This window comes from Caloenas nicobarica, chromosome 11 (genome assembly GCF_036013445.1).
Source record: "Caloenas nicobarica isolate bCalNic1 chromosome 11, bCalNic1.hap1, whole genome shotgun sequence".
Classification (NCBI taxonomy): domain Eukaryota; kingdom Metazoa; phylum Chordata; class Aves; order Columbiformes; family Columbidae; genus Caloenas; species Caloenas nicobarica.
The window spans coordinates 15,914,043-15,931,769 of record NC_088255.1 but is presented as its reverse complement, the minus strand read 5'-3'; the positions used below and the strand labels follow the sequence as shown (position 1 = coordinate 15,931,769).

The following is a 17,727-nucleotide window of genomic DNA, read 5'->3' as shown; positions in this document are numbered from 1 at the left end:
CAGCAGGCAAACCCGAGCTTCCCTTGTGTTCTGAGCTGACCAGCTGTGAACTAGACAACTTTTGACAGCTTATTAGTCCGGGGCTGCACCACGCTACTGAAGTTGTGTGACTTTTCATTCAGCTGGCTTGCCTTTAGCAAACTTGGAATGCAAGCAAAACAAGCTCAGATACGTCTGTTCAGCCCAATGCACGCAGATCCACAGGCACTGAGAGTGGGAACTATATGGCATTAGACTATAAAAGTCCAAAGTCACAATCCTGGACATCTCCCTCAGCTGTCACCTAGGTTGAAGAGGCCCTATTCTGTATGACATCATTATTTTACTTAAAGCACATATGCTTATGGGTCAGTCTGAGCAAGATTCAAAATGTGGTCCTTTACCCAAACCACTGTAACGTTTTGATTTAACAGGTATTTTAGATCATGGCTAACAGGTAGTGACATGACCTACTACTGCCCCTTCCTTCTTCCTCCCTGCCTTACAAAATCTGTATTTTCTACCTCCCAACCAACTGCCCAGACTGCAGGATGATCCAGATTCCACCCTCCCTATTAATAATAACAGTATTTGAAATTGTTTAACATTATGATTGCTGGCCTACCGCTTCGGTTTGTCATTATGAGAAAGGAAGGGTTCCACCATCTGTTCCAGGAACTATGATGTATTTCATAATAGTCAATTGACAGATGAAGTCCAGAAGCAGATTACAAATGGTATCAGGATTAGATTCCTGGTTCTACAAGAACAAAGCTTTTAAATTGCAGCTTTAAACGTGTCATTTCGAAATGTGACTTTTGATGTGGTTACACAGCATAGCGAGGCTCAGATCACTGCAGTCCTTTGCATCACATTAAGGAAAAAAATAAAGCTAGTACAGTATGATTTTTGCTGTTTTACACCTCTTGACAAGTATTAATTCTACAGAAGTAATTTGTTTTATATGAAACTAGCAAATTCTAGTTTAGTCACAGGTAAGTTCTAAAATGGTGGCTACTTTAAAAAATTAAGACCAGACTTAGTTCAGTTTTAGGTCCCATCTGGACAAGGGTGTGGAAGGTGGGACTCAGCACAGATGCATTGCCCTCGGCCCAGCGTCAAGTGAGAAAGGAAGCCCATATTATTAGGCTCAATGCCTACTAAAAATAGGAAACTCTTTGTAAACACCTTTTATTGACAATGTTTTGCAAACACCTCAGTTAACAAGTACTGTGCAGAAGCTTCATCCTTTGTAAAACAACTCTATTTCTTGTCACAAATTACAAAGTTTGTGGATAAGTGCGAAGTGCCTGTCTGCACAGATCTGTAACTGTTTTCCCCTGAAGCATAAGCAAAACAAGTATTTTTGTATAAAAATTCACGGAAGCAGTAGAAAACTATTTTTCGGTTCCATCTCTCTAACTGTTGGCTTCAATACAAAGTGAAGACACTTGGATATTCTTCAATAGTATAGTCACTAGTCTTCATATTACGTCTACTGTTTGGTCTCTGTTTCCATCTGAGTTTCTTGAGATTCTTCAGCTTCTGAAAGTTTTTCATCATCTAAAATTCAATAGTACTGTTAGTCAAACATGCTTGGTTATATTTACAGACTATATTGCAGAGCTGTGTCCCACTTCAATATTTTTATGGTGATTGCCTTAAACGTGTAGTTGAGTATGTCATTATACAAAATGCTATTGTTCAAACAAAACAAAATCTTCAAAGTTTTTAAGGCTGTTACCTGTAACAGCTACTACAGGAAACATGGGGTAAGCCCTATACTATCAATTCAAGTGAACAGTACTGGATTGCTTTAAGTCACATGCCTTCTCTTTGCCTGTTAAATGTTTATCTCAAACTGAAGCTGTGCCTTCCACTCAAATGTTATTTCCTTCCCAAATTCTAGTATCTGAAAGGTAATCTATACATTCATGTGAAAATGTATTTTAGAGACTAATACTTAAGCAAGCATTAGTAACACATAATAACCTTCTGCTAAAGTGCACCTAGGATTAACCGTTCATTCTGCTTAAGAAGATCTAGACGGCCTTAGGGAATGAAAGTCTGCTCTTATAGCCATCTCTGTATGTTAATCGGGTCATGCTCAGTGGCTATACCAATTATTTTGTCTTGGAAAGACACAGCAAAAATCCAGCAAATAATGTTTAAAACAGTTATCTATCTTAGAGCATGAAAAGTAAGAGTTGATTTGAAAACATTAAGTATTTGTATGACAAAAGGTGAGTATACCTGAATTCCTGAATTTAGCTCTTGTGTATGGCAGCTCTACTCCCTGCTCTATTATGGACTCACTGTCCGACTAGTTAAGTCATTTAGCTTTCCTGTATTCCAGTTTCTTTTTAGTAAAGTGTCAAACAATGCCGTGATGGCAGTGACATGTTCAAAACTACTGAAACAGGAATGACACAAATAAGTGTGGAAACTATGCACACAACTACTTTTCTGTAACAAAATACCTTCTCTGTTTAAAAAAAAATAAAAAATAAAAAGCCCTAACCACTCAAATTGTTATTCTCTGTCCCCACATTTTAAAGAAGTCCGTTGCCTACAGATTAATGCGAAGCTAGTCAGGAAATGACACAGTGGCTAGCTTGTAGAAAAAATAAATTCTGAGCAGGCTCTGGACTACTCCTTAGTACTGGGAAAAAAAATGCTGCCAATGCAAGAGGTCACCAACCTCAATTGCACAAAGCCAGTGCACTGCTGGAAGCTGTGATTTGTTTTGATCCACTGAAACCCAACCCAGTTTCATATATATTACCTAAGGACAACACTTACTTTCCAGGGTTTGCTGAAGTTCATGGATGGTGCTCAGGAGAACATGAAACTGCTTTCTTCTCAGCTCCAACTGGAATGATAAAATATATATTTTAGGAAGAGAGAGCACCACCACCAAACAACCCATAGCAGATGCTCGATTAATTATGTTCCTAATAAGTAATTATATAACAATCTCTGTGAAAACCCTACCTTATCTTCAACATTTTCTTTAATGTGAGAAAGGTGTTGCAGTTCTTTTCCCAAAGCTTCCAGCTGCCTGAAAAGAAATTGTCACAGTATTTCTTAATGTTTCTGTAAAATTCTTCAAAAATAGATTTGAACTAAGTGGAGGAAAAGGAACCATCAAATAAACAGCACAAGTAAACAAAGCATAAAAAATGAAATTAGAGACATAAATGTTAAACTATTATGCCATAAACTTGTAATTTCAGGACTTTTACAGAAACAAGGCCTCCAAGCTTGAATACAGTTGTACATGGGTCATCTGGACTGTAACAATTCAGTCCTGCCACAAACATGTTAGTTACTCAACAGTATAACGAAAATTAAAGAACACCAATGGCATTTTCATAGGCTTCGCTACTTCAAAGATTTCTGTATGTTGACATGAGAAGATTAAATAAAAACACAGTATCAGCAGAGAAAACATATTTGATAAATCTACATACCCAACAAACAAACACAATTCCCAGACACAACAATTTACCAAGCACATAGTCAAGTATCTTATCTCTGACAATGGCCTGACCAGACAGAGTACTGGGCAACATGCAGACTTTACAACAGGCATATGTAGAATAATCTACGTTTTTGATGAGACTACATAATACAGCTTATGCCTCAGCAAACAGAATTCAGCACTGTGATGCGTATAAATGCTCATTTCCTTCTCAAATGCCAGTTTTTATTTTAATTGGTTGTCTCTTGCATTAAGAGATAAAGGAAACATACAACACCTATAAATCATTATTATTCATATCCTTTTGAAATACATCATTTTTCAACACCTGTTTGGGATCTTTCTGCAAGCATTTGACTATTTTCTGTTCCCACTTGGCCCCACCATGGACCACCACGATCCTTTTTGGGGTAGGACAAAGAATAATAGGTACCACCACGTGCACCAGCTTTCAAATGAGCATGGAGCATCAACTCCTACACTCAAACCTCCAGTTTGGCCTTTCTACTTTTCCTCTAATGCCCACCATAATTTATGCTCCATGTAATGAGAACAATCTGTTTATTTAAAGATGACCTGGACTGAGACTGACCATCCCTGATTAATTAGGAGGCAGAGCCATACAGGGGTCAGCAAGGGATTTTTTTTTTTTCCTGAAGCACTTGCAGCTGCTGCAACTAGTCTGGGCAGGGAACCACAAAAAGGCCTCCAGTCCTAAGTAACAGATGGGTAAAAAGGTCTGGTTTAGTGGTACCTGAGAGTATTGTCTCTTTTTGAGCCAGTATGCTTGGTACTTTGAGCGAATGCCTGAAAGGGGGTTGGCTGTGATATTATCCTTTCCTATAATGGAAACGGGCTAACACCTTACAGGCTCACACAGTGATTTTCCCAGTACTTGGTTTCTGTTTTCCGAAAGACTGTTTGGCCAAATCTGGGTGTTTATAGCGTGCTGTCAGGTATAAGCAGACTGTGAGAAGACATGCATTTTTTCTCTAGCAACATCTGAGCCATATCTGGCATTTGACTTCTTTTACTTTCCGCTTCGGGGAATCTTTGCCTAGCCTTCTCATTTTTGTATCTCCTTTTCTACGACTTAGTGTTGTTTCTTGGTCTTCTTAAGAGCTCTTCTGATAGGGCATCTAATGACACTGTGGGCACTGCCATTTAGTAGATCAGCTCCTGTCACTTCCTGAATTGGCTCCTGTGTATTACTTGTGACTAAGCCTATAACAGCCTCTCTTCTTTTGTGCTGTATGACTAGTTGTTCCGAGAAACGGTCCCTTAAAAGCACAAAGAAAGTATGTCTCCTGAACTTTGTCCTATTGTGCCATATGAGCTGCAAAAGCTATAAATGTATCTCTCGCAATCAACCAGGACATTTCTCCTCACAAGTTTTCTCAAGTGTTTTTAGTGATTAAGAGTTCCATGAAAAGCGTGACATTGTTAGTAAGGCTTCCTCTGTTCTGATTGAAGGGTTGTCCTTTTTGGTTCATCGTAGATTTTCTGCATACTTTCCTCAAACTGAAGAGAAAGGAAGCCTTGTAATGAAAACACTGGATGAAAACTTTATCTAGTTCCTATATTTAAAATCTATGCACATAGAGAGGCTGGTTAAAGCTAAAACACCTATGAACCAAGCTCCCTTTAAAAATGTTCCATTCTATTACTATGTCCTATTTCCCTCATCTGTAAAATGGGGGATCATACTTTGCTATAGTTCAAGTCTGTGTCTTTGAGTACAGATATGAAGGACTAAGGACAGAAGGGCATATACTATAGCCATTCTTCCAGTGGATGAACACACTGGTATTTCTAACTGTAATATAGTCTCCTAAAGAGATGACAAAATTAAGTTTAAGACAAAAATGCCACATTTACTAGCTGTAACTTACCACCATTTCTAGCTCTGCTTAAGAAACTTATGCTTGGATGTGTTAAGCAAAATTAGAACAACCTCTCCAAACCTAAACAACCTGGCATCCTCTAAGAAAAAAGTATTAACAATTAGTTGTTTCCATTCTTAATCAATTTACTTATCTCAACAACTTCACTTTTGATAATTCTTTATGATGAAGCCTCACTTGATAAACAGCACATGCTGACTAATGAAATAAGAAGTAGTTAAGCCTCATGAGAATTGCCTGTAATAATCAAAGTTGTGGTAATGAAATCAAGGCACAGAAAAACAACACACGAGAAAAACGTGTGAAATATTCTCCATGGCTTATAGCTATAAAAATCCTATTATTAGTGTAATAATATAATAAAAAACCTTGCTTTTGGTATGAAAGACCATAGAATGGGAAAAGAAATCCTCCCTCTGCAATTTCACTGAAAGTGGGCAACAGGTTAGGCGCAAGCTGCACTTAAATGAGAACAGTAAGCCCATGCTACATCTTTAACCAGGTTAAGGACAAACCCATAGATGCAACGAGTCCTGGAACGTTTCTGTGGCTTGATAAAGTTAAAAAGATTATCTCCCTACAACTGCCCAAAATGATCCAAAAGCACAGATAGTGATCCAAATCCAACAAGGACACAAGCAATGCTAAAAGTTACATTAGACCTAGGTTACAGGTAGGTCTAACCTGCATGCCAGGACACGTTATATTGTGGGACGCAACATAGTAATTTATAACCGGGCATGCAGGAACAACCACTACAAGGAAAACATTTAAAAAAAATAACAAAATCCAAGAGCTTTCTCCTGTTTTCTCTCATTCCATCTTACTTATTGTGTGTTATGTATTTTGCACGGCTACTGAACCCCTTGCTGGTGCACTTTACAGCACTTCCCCACTGTCTCTCTTTTCTGAGGAACTAGTTCCCAGCGAACTGACTAGTTCCCAGAACTAGTTCTGGAACTAGTTCCCAGCATTTAATTCTGAGTTCGCTTATTCGCCTCAACAATGGAAAACTTTCAAATATAAAATGATTAGCAATGCTTCTGAACCCATACAGATGGGCACAGTTTGAAAACGAAACCCAAGCTTTCCTTGTGTCAAAAGAAATTTTATAGAAGTGAGGAAAGGAAAAACTAAAAAGAAATATCAAATCTGATGAGTTCTAGCTTACTGGCTTATCATAATTTAATGCAGTCTCATACTTACTTCAATGTTTCATGTCTGTCTGGATGGTGTTGTATGACTTTGGCCAATGCATCATACTCTGAAAGAAATTTAAATAGTCTAAATAATTCTGGAAGTATAGATTCAAGAACCAAAAATCAAGTACCATAGAATGGTACAGATTCTTTTTCCTTCTTGAAAAACTGTTTTTACATTTTTCAAATTTGTACACAACACCTTACATAGATAAAAAGTACCTACAAATATATATATTAAGGTATATAATTTATACTATGCTATAACATTTCAAAGTAGATGATTACATCAAAAGAGATTTAAAATAAACTACAGATATGATTGCAGGCCGTTATTTACTCACTCAAACTTAAGTTACCCAGTGCTAGTGATTCATAAAGGATAAGGCCAGAACACACAACCTTTAGATTGCTCTGCATTGCTGCACACTTGGTCTTTTGTGTGTGATCATAAGTATTGATTTTAGATACAATGTAGTGTATGTGTACAGAAAACAGTGTTAACAAGATGTTACACATAAACATTTAAGATTTTGAGAAAAAAGTATAAAATGCTGCATACGAAAACAACAGGATTTTTTTTAAAGTGTATTACACATTAACAATAATGTTATGGTTATACAGGCAGCTAACAAAGGCATTTCCTGATAGTAAGATTGTACACCAATTACCTCATCACATGGAAAAATCTGTGCTGCAAGCTGGACAGAACTTATCAAAAAGGAAACACTTCAGACCTATGTTTGTGAAGATATAAGAACTCTACATTCCTACTAGTTAAGGTTCTTTTAATTTCCAGTAGACTCTAAATTTCCAGTTGAGTCTAAAATGATTGAAAAATTGATCAAACAGTTGTATTTAAAACCTTTCCTCTGTTATACTTTTAATAATTTTCTTTTTGCATTTCATTTTTAATAAGAAACAAATTCTTGCTTCTCCTCAATTGCTAATCTTTTGATAAGAGTATTACAGGGAAATGCTTTAAGTTTCAATTGAAATTATCGGCACGTAGTTTTAAGAGTAGGGAAAAAATACACCTGCCATAACAGGTATTCAGTAAAGACACATGCAGAGTTGTTGGGTGTGTAACTGGCACCACTGTCTGTGTGCCAAGACATTAACTTCTTTCAAGAGCTGAAGGAACACACTTGCACGATCATCAGTGCTGGCTGTAAGTTTTTTCTCACTGTTAATAATGTGCTTTAGTTCTTCACAAGTCATGTGAATTGTGATAAGATGCTCTTGGGGTTTTTCTTTGGCTTGAAAACATCTCTCTGAACTATTGTTTTAGTTTTTTCCAATGTTGCACATCATTGAGATCTACTGGTTCACTCTTGCCTGCCTCACCCACCAGACTAAACATAGTATTCATGATGCCAGCATATTCCCTTCAAAAATTTGTAAACTATTTTCTGATACAATATACTTCAGAAGGTAACAAAATAAGGAAGCCAAACAGTGTAAATACAGATATTGCTCCTTACCCTGGCGATTTTTTCGAATTCTTTTTGCTTGCAGGATTTGTTTTTTGCATTCAGAAATCTTCTCATGTGCTGCAGCTATACTATTTTCTTAAGAAAAGAAATATACAGAGTCATATTGAAATCAAACAATACACGTAAACAAGCCATTCTGCTAAATTATAAAAAGACAAAGAGCCGTTTGTGACATGGCGGCCTGCTAGCTCCATCAGCTTCACAAGTACATACACTTCAATAGGTTAAAAAAGTTTCCATTTGTATATCTTTTATATACTGATAAGATGCTTACACCTTATGTATGAGTGCTATCTATTAAGAAAACGAGGAAAAAAAATCAACCACTCATATCTATCATCATCTATCCTCATAACTATCCTCATCTCCCTTATTTGGAAAGGCTGAGGGAGCTGGGTCTCTTTAGCTTGGAGGAGACTGAGGGGTGACCTCATTAGTGTCCATAAATATGTAAAGGGTGAGTGTCACAAGGATGGAGCCAGGCTCTTCTCGGTGACAACCAACGATAGGACAAAGGGTGATGGGTACAAACTGGAACACAGGAGGTTCCACTTAAATATGAGAAGAAACTTCTTCTCAGTGAGGGTGACGGACACTGGAACAGGCTGCCCAGGGAGGTTGTGGAGTCTCCTTCTCTGCAGACATTCAAACCCGCCTGGACACCTTCCTGTGTAACCTCATCTGGGTGTTCCTGCTCCAGCGGGGGGATTGGACTGGATGATCTTTCGAGGTCCCTTCCAATCCCTGACATTCTGTGATTCTGTGATATATTATGTTCACCAGAACTGGCTCAAGCTTGTTAATAAAACAGAAATTGCCAAAGAGAAAACAGTAATATTTTATCATTTTTACCTATATCCTTATAGATTTTTTCATAATTTTCCATTTCTCTCAGGTTCATATCGTACACCAGAAGAGTTTTTCCCATTGAAAATTCACATTGTGATAAAGTACTCAGCATTCGTTGGTACTGGCTGTAACTGGAAACAGACAAGATATTTATTCCTAAGCAGCATAAAAATAGCCCCTACCTTTACAAAACAAAACAAAGCCTCATGTAGCATAAGGAACACTTAAATAACAGTTGTTAAAGAAATAAAATATTTCCAAGATTCAATGTACCATTTTTTGAAAGTGCAGTTAGAAACACTGCACCCATTAATTCCACCGTCGTGTCATTAAAGGTGCAAAGCAAGTATTAAAGCAGTAGGCAGATTCATCCAGGGCTTATAAACTTCACAGCTAAGGCTGGCTCTGTGACCGCTGAAATTAGTATTTTAGTACTGCAGTGCTTCTCTGAACACACAACTGTTATATTGTGTCCTCCTGGAATTTATATCCAGTGCTAGTACGGACCTCACAGCAAAACACCAACACTGTCGCTCATCCCTTACTATTTTAGCCTGTTGGGCATTTGTTTTGTTTTGTTAAAAAACAGAGAACTGCAGCAGCAGAAATACCAGCAGTACTACCCTTCCTTAACAAAACAAATGCAGAACTGCCAACTAAAACACTCAAGCCCTGATCCTGTTACAATAGCGGGACTCTGGGATGGATCACACAGCAGCACCACGATCCTGAGGGCACCGGAGCGGCACTGGCAGATTTCACGATACCGTCTGCAGCCTTCAGAAATTTCTGACCAGTCTCTCCCCTTCGTCTCCTGCCACAGCGCTCGGCTTTTGTCCTGGGAACACCACAGAGCCATACCAAAAAGCAGATGTATACATTTTAACGTGGATGTTTTCAAAAAGGATCAAGCCCAGTTTTCCACTGAAATGTGAGCTAATGAGTTTCAAAATTAAAACAAACAAAAACCCAGCAAACAAAAACCCAACAACAACAACACAAAACCAAAACAAAACAGAAAATAAATACCCTTCCTCTTGAGATCCGGAATTACACCACTTAATGAAACTCTTCACCAACAAATTGATCCGCCTGTCGTCACCAGCACCATCGCCATCGATCAGAAGTCGCTTGCGGATAACTTCATCTGAGGAAAAACTCCTGTTTAATGGCAGCCGCACACCAGGGCCGAGCGCGGGTTTCACTCCGGGCCTTCAGAGAACGACTCCCGGGGCTAAACCGGGAGGATCTGTTAAACAGGAGCCGGCCCCGGGCCGGAGCGCGGGGCTGAGGGACCCTGGGGGCGCCCACAGCACGAAGGGCCCGGGAGCGGGGCTGCGGGGTCGCGGCCGCGATGGAGGCCCATCTGCGGGGTGAGAGGCCGGGGATGTGGCTCGGGGGGCCGCGGGGAGAGGCCTGAGGCCGGGGCGCGGGGAGCTCTTCCCCGGAGATGGCCGGGGCCGTGCGGCGGGCGGGAGGCGAGGCAGGCCCGGCGCGGAGGGGAGCCGAGCGGAGAGGAGCGGGCCGGGCAGGGGTCGGGGCGCGGGGAGGGAGGGAGGAAGGAGGGAGGGAGGGAGGTCTCACCGTCGGTCACGGCCCCCATGGCGGCGAGTGCCGGAGCCGGCGGGGCGGCGGCAGCAGCGAGTGAGGTCAGCTTCCCACAATGCAGCCGGCGAGAGCGGCGGCCATGGAGGGGGAGGCGACGGCGGCGGCTGGGGCCTGAGCCGGCTGGCGGCGGACGCGCGGCCCGGCGGCGGCTGCGGGGAGGGCCGGCGGGCGAGGCCTGCGCCCCGCGTGGAACCGGCCCCCTGGCGAGGGGCGGCCCCGCCAGGTGAGGGGCCGACGGGGGAGGGAAGCGGCGGTCCCCGCAGCCAGGCTCCACCTCCCCGCCCCCGCCACCGCGCCCCCGGCCCCGCCGCCCCCCGCCCGGGCCGCCCCGCCATGCCCCCGGCACATGCTCCCTTGCCCTCGAAGTGCCGGGCCGGGGTGCGCCCGGGCTGCCCCTGGGCTGCCCTTCTGCCACGCTCCCGCCTCAGAGCGTCCTCCCGGGGCCACCCGCCATGGCCCTTGGCGGCCCCATCCTGCCCTCGCTGGGCTCCCGCACGGCCTCGGCCCCACGATGGTGGTGGTGGCGGCGCAGGGGAACAGGTGGCCCGTCCCTCCGTGGCGCTCAGCACCGAGGCGATGGCGTTGTGAGGGTGCTGGCTGGTCCCCGTGGCTGGAGGGAGCGGGGGCACCAGCCCTGCGGTCCCGCTCTCTAGCGAGGGTGCGGAGGATGTGGTGCAGGTGTGAGGGAGCCGGGCTGGCTGCCCTGGGCCACCCTTCCGATCGTCCCCACTCCATGCTGGGAAGACGAGCAGCAGGGCCCGGGGTGTGCCAAAAATCATCATTCTGATACGTTTCCTGGGGAGTTTGGCTGTCACAAGTGGGTGGGAGCAAAAGTTGTTTCTTCCTACCCTGAAAAACTAAGCTGGCACTGGAAAAAAAGGCTAGAGGTGTCTAGAGAGAAGATATATTAAGGTGTTACCAATACCAAGTGTTGAGTTTTAGGGTTTTAGTCCACAGACTTTGATACCTGGGCAGTGCTAAAGCTGGCAATGTTACCGTGGTACATGTCATAGTGCATGAGACATATGCCCAGAGCCTGACACCCTCATGTCCCCTCTTCGTTTTGGTTTGGACACTTAAGTAGCTTGTTCTGCAAAGCACCTTGCATTTGTAATTTTAGGGTCCTGGACAAGATCGGGGTAAGAAAAGAACAAAGTAGGTGTGTTCTGTAACCTGTGCTTTCCTGGTTTTAGAGCTGTGAGTGATTACAAGGTGCTTGTTTTGTTCTGGATAGCGGCATTTAAAAACTAGGGATTTATAGGTTGTTTCAAGCCAGTACTTTGTCTTCAATAGGCAACTGGACAGATTCTTTGGAAGATGCTATTGGGAAAGCATTGCAGGGAGAGGTCATTAAACCTCACCTGAACTTTTGAGAATTAAGAGTTTCCAACATAGAAAACCTGGATAAGTGATTCGTGTTCTTGAAATTTTTATGTATTATTATGTGATTTGTGGGTGATATAATTTTATGTGAAAACATAACTCTCTATTCAGTTACACAAAGTTTGGACCAAAGAACAGGCCATGAATTCATAAGCTATGTATGCGCTGTTAAAACCCCTCGCTCTTATGAACTCTGAATTTGTTACCATTTAATATAGTTGGTTTGACAAAAACCTTTGTTTTTCCTAAGGCTTTGGTCACTGTGCTCTAGGCCTTTTGTTTTGGCACAGAGTGAGAAAAAGATTTAGCTGAACTTCTCTACACAAATTTTACACAGTACCATTTGTTGTTGCCTTTCCCTCTTTACCCACTGATAACCTCTTGGAAGTCTTAAGCATCTGCTCTTATCAAGACTTAATATTTTTTTGCTCTTCTCTGAGCTCCTTCAATTTTCTGAGTCCTTTCTGTTTCTACCACGGAGAAAAGTTGATCTGAACTGAAGACTAGTGTAAGTGAAAATCCACAATTATTTATTTAGTCATGTTAGAATACTTTAGTGTTATTTTCTGTCACTTAATCCAATATAATCTTTTCTCGCTTTTTGTTCATCATTCCAGTGTTGGTCAGATAGTCTTATTAAACTCTCCACAATGACAAATAGATAGTCCTTGAGTAATTAATTTAGAATACAGTAGCCCATATGATTAGTTAATAATATTTAATGACTTTTGCACTGTTCTTATCTTCATATGTGTTACTAATTACAAGATTCTTGCAAATTCTTTGTTCTGGGTCTTAGGCTCATAAGAACAATTCAGGAAACAGAGCCATTATGTTTCTTTTTAAGACAGGGCTTTCAGGCATCATCAATGTTCATTAACTTTTCTCTTTTCAAATGGGAAGTAGAACTTGGTAAATACATCATTGAGGCTAAGGCTACGTATTGATGTAATAAATGTTCAGTTTCGTGTTCTCTGTTGCCATTTTAAACATCTACGAGATGTTTCTGCCCAGGAAGCCAGTTCCACCTTGCTGGATTTCTATAAGCATTAGAGTATTCACTAGGTCTTTGGAGTCTTCTTTCAATTTGGAGTCTTCTGTCAATTTCCAAGTAGGGTTCCTGATTTGTAAGCAAGAAACAACCCTTGTTTCACCTGTATGGAGTGTGTGTTGCACTGGGCTGTACACAAGCATGTTTTGTCCTTTAATTCAGTGTCATGTGCGATGCAGATCTCTGGAGCAGAGTTGACCCCCTCTTCTTTATTTGTCCTTCACCAGTCCGTGTATTCTGTGCAGATTGTATCAGCTACAGTCTTTTATGTAATCCTTCAACTGACTGGCAGAAATACTGAATAGCATTGGACTTTCCTTGAGGCATCAGTATTGGAGATTCATGCAACAGGAAAAAAAAGCCTTGCACAGGGTATGGCACCTTTCTCCGTGCCAGGTTTTTTTGAAATAAGTACCTGTGCGTGCAAGCTTTCCACCAAGCTAAACGTGGTGTAGTTTTCCCTCTTCCCTTGAATTCTTTTATGTGTACCATATGGTAAGACCCTGAAGCAGCTTATACATAATAATTGGTTGCACAGCTATCCTTGTCAAAAGTGTTAAATGATCCTCAGTAATGTTTCCAGGTGACTCCGGATACAGGAAGTATAAGCTTAGGTGAGTTTAGTACTGCAAGATGTTACATGTGTGTGGAACTGGCTCAGATTTTTCATCAGTATCCTTTCTTTGCTGAAAATGGCTTTTAAGTACACCAGATTTTTTTTTTCAATTGAGGAAATCTGTTAATGTTGAAGTTTTATTTCCTTAAAAAAAAAAAATCTATGAAGGGCAAAGTTTAAAGTGACTTTATACCTCCTCCCCTTTTCTTTAACTGTGTATTTATATAGTTTTTTCCAACTACAGAAGAAGTTAAAGGGGAAGAAGCTTTTTATAGTATTCCAGGCTATAATGAGCTATGATTTTTAGAGCTAAGAAAACAACTTTAACTATTGATGAGGTGGATTTAAAATATTTTTCCTAAGCCTCCCTAATAATTTATAAGGTGGTTTTGAATTCCAGGTTTTCTTCGTGTTGAATAACTTCTAAATCAGACTGTTGTGTGGCACTAAATCTTACAGAGATCTAAGAATAGCAGGTCAGAAACTACAAGGTATTTTTAACCAGTCCAACCTATATTCTTGTCAGGAAGCCATACCAAATTTATTTAGCGAGACCTATTTTCTGTAAGCCTATGTTTAGCGTTACTTTTTGCCACTATCCTTTATTTTTCTGTTGATTGTGTACCATGATTTTGTGCAAGAATGATATCAAGCTAAACTATTGGTGTCACCCTGTTTTCTCATTTTAAATGATGTTAGAGTGTTGTATTTTCTTTGCAGTCTTTTTTAGCCTCGACGTTTACTGAAAACCAGCATCAGTATTTCAAGAGCTTGTCATCTCGTTCTGTAAAAATTCTTAGACACTGGTTGTCTAGTTCTGCAGATATTTAGATAATAAAACTGAAATTTTTCAAGCCAGTGACTGGGGTAAAAAAGTAATAGGGTTTCTATTCTTTTTTTGTTTCTTCTTCTTCTTTTTCAGATCATGAGCAATGTGGTTCTTTCTTAGCCTTGTAAAAAGCTTTCCTAACATGGACCCTTGTTTTTTCTGCAGAGCCAGCACATTTTCATAGAATTACAATGTAACGAGAGAAGGGAGAGTGAAAATACTTGTTGCGACTGTAGTAACAATAACAATAATTTAAAAATGCAATATTTTATTATCCAAACGGTAATCGATTTTGTTGTCTGCTGCCTGCATTACCAAGATTGATTAAACGTACTGTTAATACTGCACTTTGAAAACCAGACTCCTATCAGATAATAATGTGACTGCAAGTTGTAGGCTACAGGATTTTTTTTTAAAATTATTTTTCACTTTGTAACTCAAAGAAGCATGTAAAATTCCAGAATTTTTGACCAAAGTACTTTGCAAAGTACAAGTCCTGGAAATACTTTGCTTGTTAGAATGCTTGTTGATACTTTTTTACTACTGATTTTCTTGTGAAGAGAGACAAAAGCTTAACTTGGTAATTTAAAAAAAAATAGTGCTGCATGGTCCTTTTAATAATTTTTTCCTATGTAAAAGGCCCTGTCTCTTGGTTAATCTAGATTATACAGGTGGCATTCTGATATTGCACTTTTACAGGTAACTTCACAGGAATTATGTAACAGCTTTGCACATTTCATATCTGGATCCTACTGAACATATATGAAGCTTGAAGATCAACTATCGTACATTGAAGGTGATCTGTCACTAATTTTTTAAAGCTTGTCAAACTCCAGCTGAAACGACATGATACTGGAAATTTAGGTATTCGGTGTAGAAAACTGACCTTACAGATGCAGGAATGCTCCCAGTGAATGAAAACACGCCTTGTGTGTCTGTCAAATGTGCTTTAATTGAGGTGGGGGAATTATCGGACGTTAGAAGCGCTACACGGGGTTGTGGTGCCTGGTTCCAGTGACTTGGTAGGTTCCCACCTGGCGAGAAAGTCAAGGTGTTTTAACAGGTCTCTCATGAAACTCAGTGTCATGAAACTGCTGCAAGACAGATTGGATGGTTAGATTTTTCTTTTAATCTAAAAATCACTGACACCATAGACTTCAGCTGCCTGTGCAATGCCTCGAAGATCCCACACTCTGTGATTTAAAACGACTGCCAGGTAGTTTTAGGGTAGCTTTTCACGTATTTTGTAAGGAAGCAGCCTCCTATTCTTTTGGAATTGTTTTTGACAGGATTACTCAGCTATCTAGTACCCTCTTGGTTTGTTGGCAGGATGTTTTCAGTGTGGCTTTTTTTTTTTTTTTCATGAACAAGAGCATATTTTTATTTTTCCTTCCCCAGTCCTTCATGGGTTTGGTAGCATGTGCATTGTGCCCTGATGATCATCAGTGGCGTGCCAGAGGTTTCAGAGGAAGAGGCAGATATTGAATGAGGTTTTAACACTGACCAAGAAGAAGAATTTGTCTTTGTTGGCATCAGGCCAAGTACTAAATGTATTTAACTGTCAGTTGAAACATTGGATTAACAATAAGTGAGTTGTGAATATCATATTTACTTGTATCATGTTTAAATAAATAACTGTTAGTGCTACTGAGGAAATTTTGCACAGGGATTACAAGGGAAAAGGGGCATTTCCTCCTGTGGAAAGCAGCTCTTGCCCAACTTCAGAGCGGTGTTTTCTGAATCACGTGGCCAGATGCTTTGACTTGGCTAAGAAAGCTGAACCAGAGCTATTGCGCAGCTTCTGAGTCAGCTTTTCAAATTTTAATAAAAGTTGGTTGGTTGGGCTTGTTTTGTTTCGTTTTTTTTTTTAAAGCAGTCCAAATCTGTAAAAGAAGACCCAGAAATTTTACAGGCTTTGAGCATGGCTGCGTCATGGAGAGATGTCAGAAGAAATGCTTCTGTCCCAGAAGATGAAGAAAAAGAGTATCAGGTCTATATCGATAAACATATGTTTCTCCTTTTATATTGGGTTTATGTTTTGCTTTGGATTATTTTATAGTTTATTTTCTTTTAATAGAGTAACTCTGTCAGTGGGTAGTGTTTAAGCACAGCTACAGTTTACAGTTCCCATAAAACATGATACACTGAAGCCTGTCCTCACCCCTGATTTCTGAGTGAAATACAAGCCTGAGCAGTGAAACAGAAATAATCGGAGGCATGGTCGCATGCTTTGGTGACGCCTGCTCAGTTTTGGGTTTTAGTATGTCATATGCTGATTGAAAACACTGAACTTTGTTTCAGACAATCGTTATCCTATCAATAGTGACTGGAAGCGGGATAAACCCCCAAAGAGAAGCTGCGGCCTTAGGAAGAAGGTACACTCTCCTCAGTTTCTTTTTGTCTTTTGAGTCAGCCAGATGTACATTTACAATGTAAACTATTGCTTCAGTTGCCGTCAAAGCAGGTGGTTTAAAGAAATACTGCAAGAGATGTATGTAGAGAAGATAACTGGTCCTTCCCAGCAGAGACGCTCAGGTCCAGAGGGGCAGATCCAGGTGATGACATTTCCTCACCTTTCTCAGGCTGGTTGTACCAAAGGGAAGGTTGGGCTGGCTGAGGCCAGTTGGGTGGTGTTCCCATGAAGGTGGGGAGAGCCAAATGCTTTAATATTTGCTGGTGTTTCATTAAAATCATACCAGCCAGCGCGGCTCGAAAGGGGATGATGAATCTGTGCGTTTTCTACTCAGGCGCCGAAGTAGGAATGTGCTTAAATCCTGCCAATATCCAGGGCTAAGCACCTTTCTCTAGGGAGCATTTTGGATTCACGCTCTCTTGAAATTAGGATCATAAGCCCTTTCTTTCAAAAAAGGGAGCAAAGGTCAATCTTCGCTTTCAAAACCCGGGAGGTGGGAACGGTTCTGGTTCCCTTTCCGTCATTAGCACAGCTGTTAGCCGCTAGGCTGCTCGCCACATGTATGGGAGACTTCAGCCCAGCTCTCCTCCTTCCTGAGGGGATTAATGCCCCTAATTCTTTCCATCAGAGTGAACTTTGTAATCACCAGGCTCTTGACTAGTATGAGGTGGTGTTGCTGTCAGGAAGAGGGACTGAACATGATGGCATAGCCCAACACAGAAAATATTAAACAACTGAGGACTAAGGCGTTCAAGGAAATAATCCATAAAAGCAAACTAGTAGGTTTGGAAGTGCAAGAGAAGAACATGCAAGATAATTTTTGCATTGCAGGCCAGATTCTGTTCAAAGATGTGTGAGTGCCTTCCTGGTGATTTCCAAATTTTATTTGCAAGCAGGGATAGAATTTGGAGTTGAA

The 17,727-nt window shown here is 40.9% G+C and overlaps 2 protein-coding genes across 5 annotated transcripts in view; one reads left to right on the top strand and one right to left on the bottom strand.

Annotated features, from left to right (window-relative positions):
* Positions 1-644: 644 nt before the first annotated feature.
* Positions 645-10,610, bottom strand: THOC7 (THO complex subunit 7). 3 transcript variants are annotated; one of them, XM_065642457.1, is made up of 8 exons: positions 10,496-10,610; positions 9,941-10,058; positions 8,915-9,042; positions 8,051-8,137; positions 6,574-6,631; positions 2,974-3,040; positions 2,782-2,851; positions 645-1,542 (listed from the first exon to the last, which is right to left on the bottom strand). In XM_065642457.1, the coding sequence occupies exons 1-8, from the start codon at positions 10,512-10,514 to the stop codon at positions 1,475-1,477; spliced, it is 615 nt and encodes a 204-aa protein (XP_065498529.1). In that variant the 5' UTR covers positions 10,515-10,610; the 3' UTR covers positions 645-1,474. The 3 variants fall into 3 exon arrangements, with proteins under 3 accessions (XP_065498529.1, XP_065498530.1, XP_065498531.1); XM_065642458.1 differs by lacking the exon at positions 10,496-10,610 and adding an exon at positions 9,679-9,749 and having other exon boundaries at positions 9,941-10,027; XM_065642459.1 differs by lacking the exons at positions 9,941-10,058; positions 10,496-10,610 and adding an exon at positions 9,597-9,667.
* A 73-nt stretch (positions 10,611-10,683) lies between these two features.
* ATXN7 (ataxin 7) overlaps positions 10,684-17,727 on the top strand; it is an 87,670-nt gene continuing 80,626 nt past the window's right edge. For both annotated transcript variants that reach the window (XM_065642456.1, XM_065642452.1), the window contains exon 1: positions 10,684-10,742. The gene's annotated coding sequence lies outside the window, so the exon portion shown is untranslated. The remainder of the gene's footprint in view (positions 10,743-17,727) is intronic.

Bases quoted from the DNA above. Each gene is read 5' to 3' on its own strand.
- THOC7 (XM_065642457.1), bottom strand. The intron at 2,852-2,973 runs GTAGGGTTTTCA...TTATCATTCCAG, and splicing joins AAGAAAATGTTGAAGATAAG to TTGGAGCTGAGAAGAAAGCA. The intron at 1,543-2,781 runs GTAAGTGTTGTC...ATTGAATTTTAG, and splicing joins ACTTCAGCAAACCCTGGAAA to ATGATGAAAAACTTTCAGAA.